The sequence below is a fragment of the Lepidochelys kempii genome, chromosome 26, assembly GCF_965140265.1.
Source record: "Lepidochelys kempii isolate rLepKem1 chromosome 26, rLepKem1.hap2, whole genome shotgun sequence".
NCBI lineage: Eukaryota > Metazoa > Chordata > Testudines > Cheloniidae > Lepidochelys > Lepidochelys kempii.
In genome coordinates this window covers 5,684,906-5,700,704 of record NC_133281.1, presented here as the reverse complement: position 1 = coordinate 5,700,704, position 15,799 = coordinate 5,684,906, and the positions used below count along the sequence as shown (strand labels likewise).

The 15,799-nt window shown below is 55.4% G+C and overlaps 1 protein-coding gene across 1 annotated transcript; it reads left to right on the top strand.

The window, feature by feature from the left end:
• Positions 1–8: 8 nt before the first annotated feature.
• On the top strand, positions 9–15,281 carry REEP4 (receptor accessory protein 4). The gene is made up of 8 exons (XM_073324889.1): positions 9–722; positions 7,421–7,493; positions 8,191–8,267; positions 8,980–9,100; positions 10,683–10,796; positions 11,781–11,913; positions 13,347–13,531; positions 13,794–15,281. Exons 1-8 carry the CDS (start codon positions 190–192, stop codon positions 13,857–13,859), a joined length of 1,302 nt encoding a protein of 433 aa, XP_073180990.1. The 5' UTR covers positions 9–189; the 3' UTR covers positions 13,860–15,281.
• Positions 15,282–15,799: the final 518 nt, after the last annotated feature.

The window sequence follows — 15,799 nt, the reverse complement described above, 5'->3', positions numbered from 1 at the left end:
CAGAAGCGGGAGCAGCTGCGGGAGGCAAAGTGCCCCTTGCGGGCCGAGGGAGCCATCCCTGGCCCTTTTAAGAGCAAGGCCCCTTTAAGGAGCAGCCGTTCGCCTGCTTCCTGCTGGCTCCCTGGGCGTGCACAGCCCGGCTCAGCCCTGGGGTTGGGCGGCCGGCTGCACCCTGCGACATTCAACTGCATGCAAACCCCGCCTGGGCGCCGCAGGAAGGAGCCTGGCAGCGGGGCGCTCAGCCCCGTCCCCCACCCCGCCAGCTTGGGCCAGCGCAGGGATCAGCAGTCGGGGCTTGCGGACCCGCTCCCCCCAGGGCAGCCGCCAGAGCCTCCTCTGCCCAGCCCAGGGTGCGCAGCCGGCAGAGCCCGGGGCAAGGAGTCCGCTGCCCGCTGCGCCCGGAGCAGGGGATGCCAGGGCCAGGCCGGAGCTAGCCAGGGGCCAGTGGGAGCAAGTCAGCGGCAGGAAACTGGCAGCCGCGAGAAACCCGCCGAGCAGGGCCCCGCGCAAGGCATTCCTGGGGCATTAGCTCACCCGGAGCCCAGCCGCGCCGCCTCTGCCAGGCTCCGCCGCCGAGATCGCGCCCCGCTCCGGCGCCCCGTGGCCCCCTCCCCCGCTGCACCCAGCCTTCCGCTCCCCGCAGGAGCCAGCTGCTCTGCGCCCGGCGGGGCCCCGCTTTGCCGGCGCGCCATGGTCTCCTGGATCATCTGCCGCGTGGTCGTGTGAGTGCGGGGCGCGGCGCGGGGGCCGGGGCCGCGGGGGGTGGGCTCGCCCTCTGCCCAAACCTGGCTGCGGGTCCCGTGCGTTTGGGGGGAGTGTGTCGAGTCGCGCCGTGTTTCGGTGGCCGTGAGGAAGCCATGCCCCGCTGGCAGGGGGGTACAGTGGGAAGGGGGGGTGCTGCCGGCGGTGGAGGTGGCAGCCAGGGGAGCAAACCCCCAATTTATTGGTAACAGAAGTGGGGGGGGGGGTCTCTTAAGTTCCCCGGGCAGTGCTCCTGTCATTCAGCATCTCCTCTAGAACAAGCATCCGAGGGGTCGCCGGGTTAGTTTGTATCCACAAAAACAGCGAGGAGTCTGGTGGCACCTTAAAGTGTTTAAGGTGCCACCGGACTCCTGGCTGTTTTCCTCTAGAACAGCGTTCCTCAACTGTTTTGATACCTGCCTTCCTAAACTGTGTCAGGGAGATCTCAGGGACCGGTGCCAGTCCATGGACCGGTCGGTTGTTGGAAAACATTGCTCTAGGAGACCCACCTGGAGTAGACGGTATGTACAGGTGCCTTGGAAGGAAGATGGGCTGAGTTGAACCTGCTGGGACTTGAATCTGTGACCTCTGGCTGACTGAGTGTTTCAGATCTGAGGAAAGGAGTACTTGTGGCACCTTAGAGACTAACCAATTTATTTGAGCATGAGCTTTTGTGAGCTACAGCTCACTTGAAGTGAGCTGTAGCTCACAAAAGCTCATGCTCAAATAAATTGGTTAGTCTCTAAGGTGCCACAAGTACTCCTTTTCTTTTTGCGAATACAGACTAACACGGCTGTTACTCTGAAACCTGTCAGGTCTGAGGGTCAGACCTCCATAAGAGAATCCTAGAAATGTAGCACTGAAAGGCATCTCGAGAGGTCGTCTAGTCTAGTCCATCCTCCTGTGCTGAGGTTGGACCGAGAAAACCTAAGATGATCCCTGACAGGTGTGATCCTACCCTGCTTGTCACCTTTGACTTTTATCTGACCCAGTTTGAGATGTCTCACTTACCTTTTCTTTACCTCTAGGGCTGGCTTGAAATAAACTATATTACAGGGAAAGAATTTTGGTTTGAGGGCTACCCACAGAGTATCCTGTGTGTTTTAGCCAGCATGTGGGAAAGCCAGACATCAGCTTTCCTGCATTCCCAATAGGCTCAATCTCTCTCTGTCACTCTGCTAGTGGACATCTGTGCCTGTTGGGTTCCCGAGACCCCCTTTGAAATGGCTTCTGAGTTGTCAGTTCTTGGGACTCAGACTTGGGTTCTATTCCTGCTTCTGCTATTGAGCTGCTTGGTGACCTTTGGCAAGTCACTTTGCTTGTCTGTACCTCAATTTCCCCTCCCACCCTGTGTCCATCTATGTAGATAGTACACTGTCACTGTGTGTGTGCAGCCCCTTGCCCAATGGGGCTCCAGTCTCTGCTGGGACCTCTGCAGGCTATGGACATACGAATAACTGATGCAAAGTGGGACCAGGAAGCACAGACTCTGCTGTTGGAAATCCATTTCAAGGCTGGTGCAAAGGTAGTTCTAGAATTGTTTGTTGAAAAGAATGTTTGTTTAACAGCTGGTGTTAACAGTCAAAACACCTGTTCAACACAATGTCTATTCGGGTGGCGGGGGCAGAACCGAACTTGTCTCAAATTCGAATAGCAAATCTAATTCTTTCATTGCCACTTAATATGTAGCACCCCAAGGAAGGGGTCAGAGGTTGAAACAGGGACAGAGTATTTCCAAACACTGGCCTTTTTATTTGTGGTCTCTGTTCTGACTTGCTAAATATTTAGCTCCTGGAGTTACAGCCAGTTGGTGGAGTCTGCCTTCAACTTGGCACCTTTCATCTCTACCCAGCCCCTGGTCTCCCTCCCCTAGCCCAGTCAGACAGCAGCCACCCAAAAGTGATGGCTATTTCAGACAGGCACTGCTGTCTAAAATAAGGGCAAGTATCCTTACTTGCTGTGGCATTCCACATAGCGCCCATCAGGGGCTCCTAGCATTTGGGCAGATGTGCCAGCTAATCTGGTAGGAATCTCGTTAGTAATGGAGTGTTCTTTAGCAGCCACTCATTATGTAGCATTACCCCGTAATCTTCCTGGCTAGCGAAAGCCCTACGTGCTTGTGTCTGTGTGTGGCAGGATGTCCCAGACAAGTCAGTTAATTTCCCATCTGGTAAGTGATTTTGCGTCAGACTGCACAAGCTGGGTCACGTGCCAGCTTCCCATCAGGGCTTCAAAGGCCACAGGTTAGGGCTTCAGTGTGCTAGGGATGCACCCACATGCTGGTGTGTCTGAGAATTAAACCGGAGGTGGGGCGGGGGGGAGTTGCCAAAACACAAACTGTTGGGCCACTCGCTAGGGTAGGGTTTGGAAAATGCGGCTAGGACCTTGTCTGCATTAGGGATTTTAGCCACCAGTATAGCTCTGCCAGGGCAAACCCCCAGTGGAGACGTGCTGTACTGGGGGGGGGGGGGGGACCGGGGCAGCTACATCCGCGGCTGTGAACCCCTGCGTAGGAGACAGCAGGGTGGATTTGATTTAAATCAAATTGATTTAAAATCTCTAGTTGGGAAGACTCGATTTAATCATGGATTTCTACATAAAAGTGCATTCTTGTTGGTTGTTACCAGCCTGCATGTTCAGACGTGTTCCTTTCACCATCTTCAACGCAGCTTCCTCCTGAGAAGGAACACGTCTCATGATGTTTCATTCGGACAACCAGGCCTTGCATTTCTTTGTTGCGCTGTTTGCATTTTGCACACATGCCTGTCTTACCCACAGGTAAAGTAACTTCATTAAAATATTCCCAAACTGGGTCTCTCTTACGGCCTGCTGTTGCTATAGGTTTACCCTTCTAGTGAGAGAATGGTATGGTAGATCTCAAATCAATGAAGGCTACACTCACAAAGACCTCAAGACTTCTGGAATATGCTGCTCAAACAGGTTCACTCTTGTTTCTACTGCCTGTCTCTCCCTTCTCATATTTATCTTCAGACTTCTTCTCCTTGTCCAGATCTATTCTGCCCCCAACAATCTTCTATTCATTGAACTTTTTGAAACTTTGCACTTTTAGAGAGAGGTAAGGGATTGACTCTGTGTACACAAATTTGCTGAGGGACAATAGGGTTGAGGTCTGTTATTTCTCACCTCTCTATATTATTTATTTATTTAACACATTTTTGCTGTTAACAAGCATGTTATCTCTGGAGACACAAATCCGCAGTTTGAGAACTGCAAAACTAAGCATCTCTGATGGTATCTTCTAGACTGAACAATGAGTCCCATTGGGTAGATAGAAAGATTAACCTAAATAATCTATACAGAAGCCACTGGATCCCCATAAGATTGGGCCCCTAATCCATGAATTATTGGAACTCATTTACAAAACTTTTCTTAAACGTTACGTGAATATATTGTCTCATACTATAGAATTATAATGCATAATCCCTATTCCATGATGAGATATCTTTGAGCTATAATGTATCTTAATTAAAACTATCTTTAGATAGGGTTTTTCCTCAAAACGCATTTTATCAAAAAATCTGATTTAAATAACTTGTTTTTATTTATTTTTTTTAAATCATTGATTTTTTTTATCCACCCTGGGAGACAGTAATAGTGACCCTGGGAAGAACTTGTGCACCCCTGCAGCAAGTGGTACATTGGCTCTTGGGCATATAGAGGAGGCTGTCTTGTGTTTAGCGTGGCCTGTGCTCCACCAAGACCCGGGGCATGGAGCTGCAGTTCCCTGAGCGGTGGGGGAAGCCGTTTGGCTACTACCATGCTGCGTGGTTTTGCTCTCCTGCTCACAGCCTTGTGACGGTTGCGTGTTAATGTATAACCCGGGCACTGTGGGCTGCGACCCTGCAAGGACAGACAACAGAGGGCCCAGTAGCTCTGAGTTTGCCCTTTAAGGTGAGGGAGGCCGTAGTGTTCCCAGAACACTACGTTCAGGGCGGGTGGGGATAGAGGAGAGCGTGTCACTGCCCTGAAGAGCCATTGCTGGTGGGTTTGGGCCCTCCCTGTTAATGACCTGCCTCATTGTGCATCAAAGCTGCTGGGCCCAGCTGTATATAGTATCACTTGCCCCCAGGGGGAGGTAGCCTGTGCAGTGACTTCCCAAAGCAGGGCTGGGGGACGGTTTTACTGTGGCCTCCCCATCTCTCTGCCATAGGTGATGTGATGGCAGTCCAATCCAGAGCACAGGTATGTGCGGACTGGCTGGTCTGCAGCTCTGGATAGGCTGCAGGAGTAAATGTGTTTAAGTAGGGCTGTGGCTGACCTGTGTAACATGTTTTTTTCTTGCCAGCATGGGCCACCTCCTGGCCTCCACTTCTACCAGGGCTAAAGCCAGGTTCTCAGACGTGGTTTTGTGGAGCCAGCGTAGGAGAGCAAACCTGCAGAACAGCCTGTATTTATATTTGGTTACCTGGGCAGTGTAGGCAAGGGTCCCTCTCTGGCTGGGAGCTAGAAGAGGCTGGTAGCCGAGCTTTCAGAGCTAAGCATATCCATCCTGGTGGGTTGGCATGGAGAAGCCAGTGCATTCTGGCTGGACTAGCAAAATGGGGTGCGTGCAGAGTGGTTTGGGCTGGGGCTCATATGCCCTTAAGCTAGCGAACAGAGCTTTGGACTACGACTCAGGAGACTTGGGCTCTGTTCTCAGCTCTGCCACTGGCCTGCTGGATGACCTTGGGCAAATCGCTTCACCTCCCCTGTGCCTCAGTTTCCGCATCTATAAAATTGGGGGGTGGGGTCAATGTTACCAACCTGGTTTGTTAAAGTACTGGGAGATCTAGAGATGAATGGCTGGTACCTGCCCAATAAGGCAGTATTGGCAGTGTACTGCAGACCAGACTCCCAATAGCCCATTACACCTGAAATCCCAGTCACCCTGACGCATCCCAACAATCTGCGTTTATGGCACTTTAAATCTTCGGAGCCCCATGGCAACCCAGCACGCTTCCAGCCCTTCTGTTGCTCTCTCTGGCTCTCCGGACAGAAGAGTCAGGCTAAGTTCAGCCACCCCACCCTGCAGTTCCAGCGCCATCTGGGTGAAGCAGTTGAGGCCAGACGTGCCCGTGGAATTCCCCAAGAGGAGCTGAGGTCGGATGGGGGTGCCCATGCAGCTGCCTCTCAGCTGTTGGGCTGACCAGGGGGGCTGCATGTGCCTGGACTCCTGCTGATCATATGGAGGAATCTCTGGCCTTCAGGTTGTCTCGGAAGAGAGTGCAGGGGGTTTGGTTAGTGGCGCCAGGAACGCGATGCAGCGGGGGCTGGGTTCGGGATGACATCTTCTGTGTGTTTTTTAAAACAAATTTCATCTGAACGAGACATGCGGGAATAACTGGGAGAAGTGCTGCTCCTGCTGGAGGGGGCTGGCTGATGCTGGTCTCTCAGGCTGATTCATGCTGCCCACGAGGGTCTGCAGCCCTGCTCAGACACTACCGTTGCTCGCTGCTGCCGCATTACAGGAGCCCTCCATCTCCCTGCACCCCATCTTTCCCTGTGCCCTGCTCCCCCATGTCCCTCTCCGCTTCAGCACTTCTGGCAGCATGCAGCCTGGAAGGCTGAGTACCCTCTGCGGGGCCAGGTTCCCTGGGGGCCATGCCCTGCCCCATGGGCTGGCTCTAGCAGTGTGTCCTGTCCCCCATCCCCCCCAGTGTGCTGGAACTTGTTGGGAACCAGTTCCGGTGAGGAAGTGCAGCCTGACGCCATCCTGTGATTTAGCAACAGCCTGTCGGACTGGCTTGGCTTGTGTAACCAGGGGCTGGTGTGGCAGCCCCAGGCACGTTAACTAGCCGTGCTCACAGGTGCCAGTCAGTCAGACTGGTAGCGGGGAGGAGAATGCAGTCCAGAGGGACGACCTGGTGGATGAGACTGAGACACTTCCTGCTCCAGCCTCCAAACTCTAGGGCATGTCAGGGAAGTAGGACCTGAAATCAGACTCCCTGTTAAAGGGTGTTTGGAGGGGGCAGGACATGACCCAGGGAGAAGGGTGGCAGAGGTAGCAGCATGCTGCAGAACAACCTGCCAGCAGCTCAGAACAGGGCTTAAATCCTGAACACCCTGCAGCCCCGGTCAGGGCAGTGGCCTGACACGCTGGATTTACCTGAGCTCTCCTGTCTGCTTGGTGCTTTGGCATCACTACCATGACGGGTCTGTGAAATGGGGTGACCTGGGGAGGGCTGGTGTGCGTGGGCCAGGCGAGCGTGGGCAGGATGTGGAGTATCCTGACCTGTCAGTGCTAATAGCTGTTCCCCGCTGGGAAGTGGGTGTAGCCCTCAGGATCGCCTGCAGGCTCTGCAGTGGTTGTGCTGCTCTGGCTAATTACCAGCTCGGCTGGTATCTGTCACGGGGTTCAGGCACTCTGCCTGCCTGCGATGCTTGGGAGGGTGTCACGGGGAGCTGGCCTGGATACAGGCTCTACCTTCCCTCCCGGTACCACCACCGAGTCCTTCCCCCTTCATCTCTCTCGCTGCCAGTCGGCTGCTGCCCCGTCTCCTCTCATTGCCACTCCAGAGGGAGAGGCGTGAATGTTCCCTGGGCAGAGGCGCTGGGGCAGCATGGTGCTGGAGGCCGTGAAGTCAAAGCTGCGGAGAAGAGCCAGGCAATGCTGCTTCTCGCTGCTGGCCCTGCTGTATGTGTGGTGGCCAGCCTTTCTCACACCTTCTCTCTGTTACAGGCTGGTGTTCGGGATGCTCTATCCAGCCTATGCCTCCTACAAGGCCGTGAAAACCAAGAACATCCGGGAATATGTGAGTATGAAGAGAGGGCAGTCCGCGCTGGGGAGGCCTCTGTGAGTTATTGTGTCCAGGGATAGGGGACCTAGTGGGGAGGTGACACTAGGGAAGACACCAGGGAGGCAGGTTACCTGGGGGGCATTGAGCCCGACGTGGAAGCAGCAGGGCTGATTTCCCTGCCCACCTGAGGCTGGGCACAGGAGGGCAGTGGTGGGCGTGCACGGTTGGTTTCCTGGGAGCAGGGTCGCATGTGGAGAGGCTGAGTGCCTGGGCTCTGATCCCCACTCTGTGCGCCTGTCTCCCACCTCTGCTGTGGGGACGGTGACCCGAGCTGACCCTTTGGGGCAGCGAGGATGAACTCGTGTGTGTAAAGCATGGGGCATGTTCTTTCCAAAGGGATTAAATGCCCATGGCCTTAAACTCAAGGGCTGGTATGTGATTCTGCTGTAAAAGCCGTGCCCCCTCCCGCAGCGGAGTGGCCCTCTGACCGCTACGGGGTGGGGAAATGTGTCTGGGGGCTTGGACCCAAGGGCTAATAGCAGGCAAAGGGCCCTACCCACTTTGTGAAGGGCAGGTAGGGCTACCCCAGGGCTTGGGTGGCAGCCCGTCCCTCCCCTCAGCTGGCTCTGAGCCCTGTAGGCTGGCGTGGATATGTGCAAGGGGAAGGCTGTCACGGTCCGTGCTGGATAACCTGCTCCCCCTGTCCCTGCAGGTCCGCTGGATGATGTACTGGATTGTGTTTGCACTCTTCATGGCTATGGAGACCCTCACGGATATGTTCGTTTCCTGGTAAGGCACCAGCCTTGAGGGCCCTCTCCTGGTGGGCGCGGGTGGCTTCCCTGCAGGAGGCCCTCTGGACCGCACAGAGCCCGCTGCAGGGCCATATCCTGTACAAGGGACTGATGCTTCAGAGTGATGTCACGTGGAGCATGCATGAGCCTAGCTATCCGCTGTAGGGAGGTGGGCTGGGTTTAGGGCTTGTCTCTTACCCACAGCTGCTTGTCTGCCCACCCATATCCTAGTTGCTGTCCTGGGACGTGGCCTCACAGGGTCTGCATGTGCCCTCTGATCCAGTGCCCCACACCCAGGGGAAGGGAAGGCACAACCTCCTCCATGCCATCCCAGTTGTCCGTCCGTCCATTTGGGTCTCCTGCATGTTTGCCACCACCTTGTGGGCTGCCGAGCCCCTATCCTCCTTTAGCAAGGTGGAATTGATTGACCCTCTTCCTTCACGCCCACTCCATGTGATTGGGGGTGGGGGGGACTCGCTGGGCCTGAGTGCAGACTGGGGGTGGGGAGCAGCTATCCTTTCAGTTCAGAAGCAGAAAGCTCTCTGAAATTCCCCACTCCCCCTCTTGGTGGACAGGAGCAATGGGGGTTGCAGCTGTGCAGTTGCTCTGCATTGAGCCATTTCGCCATGAGGGTGAAGGGCAGAGGTATGAGGTGTTGGGCTCTGTGGGCCCCGGGTACCCCCCTCACTGCTGCATTCTCCATCTGGCAGGTTTCCCTTCTACTATGAGATCAAGATGGCGTTTGTCGTGTGGCTGCTTTCCCCCTACACCAAGGGAGCCAGCCTGCTCTACCGGAAGTTTGTGCACCCCACGCTGTCCCGCAGAGAGAAGGTAACAGGTCTCCACGCTCTCGCCTCACTTCTGGGGTTCAGCAAAGCTGCCGTCCCTCCCTAGGGTAGCTGCATTGTAAGCACTTAAAGTGAGGGGCTGGCTGGCCGTGCTGATCAGAATGGAGGCAGGCTGCGAAGCCTTTCTCCACCCTGTTCTCCCAACACCCCTCAATCCTGACCCGCGTCCCCCTCACTATTACAATTCAGAGCCCCCGCCAAGTCAGAGAGTTGTGTTGTTTTTAAAAGCCAGCAGCGGTCATTCTGGCCATCTACTCTGACCTCCTGCATAGTACAGGCCAGTGAACCTCCCACAGGACTTCCTGCATCCAGCACATACCTTGTGGTTGAGCTAGAACTTTTTAAATATAAAGTCCTCTGGTCTTTATCTAAAACCTCTGCCGTAGCACTGTCTGTTGTTCCAGTCCTGGGCTTCCCACACATAGGTCTGCCAATACTCCTCCGCCTGACCTGCTGAACCCCCGTTAAATCCATTTAAAGGTTGGTTCCTTGGTGGGGGCCATTGCATTAACCCTGAACTCCCCAGCCATATCATAGAATCATAGAATATCAGGGTTGGAAGGGACCTCAGGAGGTCATCTAGTCCAACCCCCTGCTCAAAGCAGGACCGATCCCCAACTAAATCATCCCAGCCAGGCCTTTGTCAAGCCTGACCTTAAAAACTTCTAAGGAAGGAGATTCCACCACCTCCCTAGGTAACGCATTCCAGTGTTTCACCACCCTCCTAGTGAAAAAGTTTTTCCTAATATCCAACCTAAATCTCCCTCACTGCAACTTGAGACCATTAGTCCTTGTTCTGTCATCTGCTACCACTGAGAATAGTCTAGATCCATCCTCTTTGGAACCCCCTTTCAGGTAGTTGAAAGCAGCTATCAAATCCCCCCTCATTCTTCTCTTCCGTAGACTAAACATCCCCAGTTCCCTCAGCCTCTCCTCATAACTCATGTGTTCCAGACCCCTAATCATTTTTGTTGCCCTCCGCTGCACTCTATCCAATTTTTCCACATCCTTCTTGTGGTGTGGGGCCCAAAACTGGACACAGTACTCCAGATGAGGCCTCACCAGTGTTGAAGAGAGGGGAACGATCCCGTCCATTGATCTGCTGGCAATGCCCCTACTTAGCGAGGGGGGTGGGTGGGAAAGCAGTAACAGGGCTGTGTGCAGGATTCCTGCAGGGTTCTCAGTGTAGAGATATAGTTGCATGGACTCTGTATCTCTGTCACCTGCTTCGGAAGGAGCCAGCTCCGTATGAGCGTAAGACATGGCCCCGCCAGGCTCATAGCTCAGTCTGTTGATCAGTAACTCCTCCCAAACAAAGAAATGCCCAGGGTAGGCTGGCGAGGTGAGACCCTGGCTGGAACAGGGTAGCTCTGCAGTTGAGTTTAAGGGGTACAGAGCTCCCAAGGCCAGGTGGGTATTGGCTCAGGCCTCTCCACTGGCACAGCTGTGTGGGGTTCCTGGTGCCCTTGTGTCTTGGAGCAGGTTGATTCCTCCTCTTCCTTCCCAAGGTGGGACTCGGGGCTGGGCCTGGGCCTGGCAATGCTCAGTATCACATGTCTCTGCAGGAAATCGACCTGTACATCACCCAGGCCAAGGAGCGTGGCTACGAGACCATGGTGAACTTCGGCAAGAAGAGCCTTAACATCGCAGCCACAGCTGCCGTCCAAGCTGCGGCCAAGGTACCTGATCTCCCTGGGTGATTTGGGAGGCTTTTGTGGCCGTGGAGCATCCCAGTAGAAACCAGCAGAGCTGGCAGAGGCCAGTGGGAGAGACTGTGCCAGGGTGTGGATCAGGTGCTTAGGGCTGCTCTGTGGCACCCACGCATCCTGGCAGCTCACAGCCCTAGCATTCTAGATGGATACTCGGGTTACTGTTAGTTCACTGCGGCTTTAAGGTTAGCTTTAATCCCACAGTCTAGCCAGAAACTCACTGCTCCTGTCCCTCCAGAGGTAATGCGGCCGCTCCCCTTGGACCTGTGTGCTGCCCCTTCTCTGCACCTCTCACGCAGATGCAGCTCTGCCTGTTTTTCCTGTTTACCCAGGTGCTTATTAAGCTGGATTAAACTGTGCTCTCCCATAACCGTCCCCACCCCCAGTGTCAGAGGCAAGTAACATCCTGCTTAGGTGCCTCCTACCAAGTGGAAAAATCCGAAGAAATAATCGGACTTGGCTGCCCAGGAGCCAGGTGTTTCAAAGCAAGCCATGCTGCCAAGGGGCTAGCACCCAGGCCTGGGTTCTGTTCCTGACTTGCTGCAAGTCCCCTCTCTTCTGTGCCCAGGTCCCTATCTACCCAGCGGGCACCCGCCTGGTAAAGCAGTTTGAGATCTCTAGGTGAGACGTGTCACTTAAGTGCCTGTGATTTACATGGTAAATGCCAACCTGACCCCTATTCAGCGGCCCCACATGTCAACCCACTGGGGCTATGGACTTTCCCAGCTATGTTAGCCCCCACAGGGCGGTCCTTTGCATGAAGCTTCCCTCGAGGCTCCATTCTCGGCAGGAGTGGCCTGGCCACAGTGTGACTAACCCTTTGCCCCTCTTCACCTGGGTGTTGAGTTGCAGCAGCAGATCTAGGTGCTCTGAGCTGCCCCTGCAGCCCGGGGTGTGTCCTTGGCGCAAGGCGTCTCTGACCTGGTCTCTCACCACCTCCTGTTTGCTTGGCAGAGCCAGGGAGCCCTGGCCGGGCGTCTGCGCAGCTTCAGCATGCAGGACCTGCGCGCCATCCCTGACGACACCCCCGTGCACTACGAAGACCCCTTGTACCTGGAGGAGCAGGAGATGAGGAGGCGGCCGATAGGTGAGGGGCGAGAGCGTGGCAGGGAGGGGACTAAGTCCTGGGGATCTAGGGTTTGTAAAAGCTCTAACAGAAGTGCATCTCCGTTCTCTCTGGAACCCACTGGGTGCTGGCTAGCTCCTTCAGATCCAGGGCTGGGCCGGGGAGACTTCCCTGGCCCCTGAGAGATGGGGATGGGGCCAGGACTCTCCTGAGGAACTTGCCCCAAGTCCTGTCCGAGGCTTCACCTCCAAAGGGGCAGAGGGGTCAGGCTGGTGAGGGGAGGGGCAGCGTGTCTGGGCAGGAGGGGAGCTGCTCCACACTTGGAGGAGGAGGCAGGATGGGTTTGTGGCCAAACTCCCCTCCTGCAGTAACGCTGCTAATGTCGGGGCTCAGGCAGGCCTCCACAATCTCCTGAACTGGGGAGAGGGAAGGTGCGACACAGAAAGCCTTGTGGGAGGTGGACCCTGGGTACAGGATTTGGGCTGAGCGGGATTCGAGAGCTGGTCAGAATGGTGTGGCTGGCTGGAAGGGGGCATACCAGCTCCTGTGCAGAATGTGCTTGCTGCATGTATGGGGCGTGGGCGCAGCTCTGGTGGGCAGAGGAAGGGCAGATGGCTCCGGGCGAGGCCTGGGACTGAGCTGGGAAAACAGGGTTTTATTCCTGGCATGGCGGTGCTGGGTGAGTCACTCCTGGTGTCGCCAGCCTCAGTTTCCCCCCCTGGAGCATGGCTCGCCAGGTTAAGTGGTGTCGGTAAAGCACTCGGTGGCGCTCTGCGGGAAGGTGCTAGAGAAGAGCAAAACCTGAAGCCTATAAGGGAGACAGCATTGCCCTGATTGCAAAGCCATTGCCTCATTGCTGGAAGGCAGCGTGGTCTAGTAGATAAAGCACCGCACTGGGACCCCAGAGACTTGGTTCTGCTGGCCTGCTGTATGACCTGGGGCAAATCACTGCACCTCTGTGCCTCCGTTTCCCATCTGTAAAATGGGGATAATGGTAATGACCTCCTTTTGTAAAGTGCTTTGAGATCTAGGGATGAGACATGCTAGATAACTCTCAGCTCTTAACAACATCACATTGGCACAAACTGAAGGTTGAGGGAGGAAAGGGGGAATCTCTCTGAAAGGCTCCTCCTGCCCAGTGCTCAGCGTAGCAACCAGAGCTCTCTGCCTGTCTCCCTGGCTTTGGCTTTCCAAAGCCCCAGTTACACATCTGTGCTCATGGCAGGGAGAGGGACTTGGAGCGAGCCTGGTTCAGAAGCAGCCTCTGATAATTAGCAGCTGTGGCTAGAGAACATTGTGAAGGAGGTGGAGGGTTCAAAGCCTGCCCGCTTGCCAGCGTGGCACTTAGCTTCTAAAGAGATGGGCATGTGCCAAGGGCCGCAGCAGGAATCTGCTCCCACTCCTGTGCCATGCACTGATCCAGCACTGGGCTTTCTCCTCTTCCCCCAAAAAAGGTTACAGAACTGCCTCGGCCGGCCGGCAGCCTGGGCGCGAGAGCGACACGGAGGAGGAGGAGTGTTGGTCGGACTCTCAGATCTCTCCCAAGGCTCTGCCCCGCAGCCGGGACTTCACGCTGTCCAAACCACTCTCCAGGAGCCAGAGCCTGCGTGTCGTGAAGAAGAGACCCCAAGTCAAAGAGGTGAAGATTCGGGCAGGCTGTGTCCTGCCTTGCTGCACCAGCCCCGCTGTCCTGGAGACCCACAGGCTGGGGAGGGCTGTGCCCTCGGGCAGGGGGGAAGGTGGGAGCCTCTGTTTCCACCATCCTGGCTTCTGAAGGGCACCCTGGCCGCTTGGGGGGCGGCTCCGCACACGGCGCCGCCTTGGGAGAGGGGAGCTTAACGAGCGACGTTGGTGGGGCGGGTGCAGCAAAGGAGGCCTGACTCGCTGCTTCTCCCCTGCAGGGCTCTTCCAGGCTGGTGCGGGGCCGAGCGAGGAAGAAGGCAGTGCAGCCGGATCAGGACAGTTAGTTAACCCGCAAGAGCTGGGCTTCACCGGGAGTCTTAACCTGGTGTGATTTGGCTGTCACACCAGGGGCGGCACCTGTCTCCGTGGGGCCACGTGCCACTTCCTGCTACGTACCTGGCAGAGGAGATCGCTGTTTCTAATGGGGCTGGGGGTCCCTGTAGACCCCGCTGTAAATATCTTGTCCACCCTCTCCTCCCCAAGAGGTCCCAGTACCTTCCTGACGACACCCTGCTGCTCTCTCTGCCCTAGGAGCTGCCTCTACACAACGCTCCCCGTCCCCCTGGGAGTAAATAGCCCAGCACCAGGCCTGCTGCACTCTGTGCACGTGGGCTTCTGTCTCGACCCCCCCCCCCCCGCTGTTCTGCTGGGCCCCAGCTTGGCTCCTCCGCGGCTGGGTTAGCAGCACTTTAGACCATGGAGCTACTGCACGTGCCCTGTGACTGTCCCAAGGGGAAAGGCCCCCCCTCCATGCCTCCACCGATCTGCTGCAGGTCAGCTCCAGTGCGTCCGACCCCTCCTCCTGCTGTCCGCCCTCTGACCCATGCAGTTGTGACTGCCCTGGAGTGTGTCTTGCATCCCTGGCACTGTTCCCGTAGGGCGAAGGCTCTTGTTTCACTCAGGTTTCTCTGCTGTCCATCACTGCCCGGTGTGCCTGAGCGCCCTGGGTGGGTGCGATGAACTGCTTTCTCTCCTGCTTGTGGGTCAGGAGCTGTGGTGAGTAGCAGCCTGGACCATGCCCAGGAGGGTCACAGGCATGCTGTGTCCTGGGCATTACATCCTCCTGCTCTTCAGTCTCTGATGGACAGGTTTGGGGGGATATTTATCTGTAGAGTAACTAGCAGTTGCCTTATGGAATGTGAGTGACCCTCTCCGGTCCCTCTATTCTCGGGGGTCAACCACAGCACGTTTGTGGCTGAAATGGCTGATGCTTTAAGCCAAGCTGTGTGCTTCTGTGAGCGGTCAGCTCTCCAGAGATCAGTTTTGGATCAAATGATCCACCTCTGAATGGAACGTACACAACAGCCCAGAGCCTCCCTTAGTTACTTGGTGACCTCTTCTAAACATCCCAGCGGTATCGAAAGGCAGAGGTGTGGTGCAGTGAGAACTTCCTCTTCTAAGTTACACAAAACTAAAGACCTCAAGTGCCAAAGATCCATGTGCTTTAGACCCAGAACACAGCACTGGGAGCCAGTCACCTCTCTGCCCCCCCCCCCATGGATTTCTGTAGCCACCCCTGTCTCCCCTGACTGCACCTCAAGGATCAGACCCTCCCATAGCCTTGCCTCAAATCCTTGTTACTTGAAAACAGACTGACTGATTTCTCAGTAGCTCCACTTCTGTGTCCTTTACCCTCAGCTGACTTTTATGTTAGACTGTCATGTATAGAGGTTTTGTATATTTAAATACATGAACATGTGAAATGAGCTGGTGTGGGAGTTTCTTTTGAGTCAAAAATTGTCCCCTCTCAAGAACAAAGCACAGCAGTGTGGCCTGCAGGCTCAGGGTCTTGGAGTTGGGGTCCGTTAGCAACCCCAGCCGCCGTGTCTGTACAGCACCCAGGACAGGGGGCCTCCAGAGTGAAGTATTTTTAATGCAGCTGTACTCTTCCCATATGCCTTCTAGTAGAGGGTCTGAAATGTTTTAAAGGCACCTGCTTTCTCCCAACTCCATAAGGTGGGTATTCCCCTTGTATAGATTTTTTTTTTTGGTGACTCAGTTTCCCCATGATAAAGCCATACAAGGAGTGGGCATTCCACTCCCCCTTTCTAATCACAAGTGAGCACCCTGCATGGGATTGAAATGCTGCTGGCTGTTTAGACAGGGTGCTATGCTGGGGAATGAAATTTTAGTCTAAAAAGTCATCCAAGCAAATCCACCATCATGGGCAAAGGCAGGGTGGGTGGAAAACTGTACGTAGGGCAGCAAATGCTCCTGTTCCAGC

What these genes read in the sequence shown, in the direction of transcription:
- REEP4 (XM_073324889.1), top strand. Translation starts at nt 190, where the DNA reads ATGCAAACCCCGCCTGGGCGCCGCAGGAAGGAGCCTGGCAGCGGGGCG. An exon ending in ATCATCTGCCGCGTGGTCGT is followed by an intron (nt 723 to 7,420) that starts GTGAGTGCGGGG and finishes TCTCTGTTACAG; the next exon opens with GCTGGTGTTCGGGATGCTCT. An exon ending in GATGAGGAGGCGGCCGATAG is followed by an intron (nt 11,914 to 13,346) that starts GTGAGGGGCGAG and finishes CCCCCAAAAAAG; the next exon opens with GTTACAGAACTGCCTCGGCC.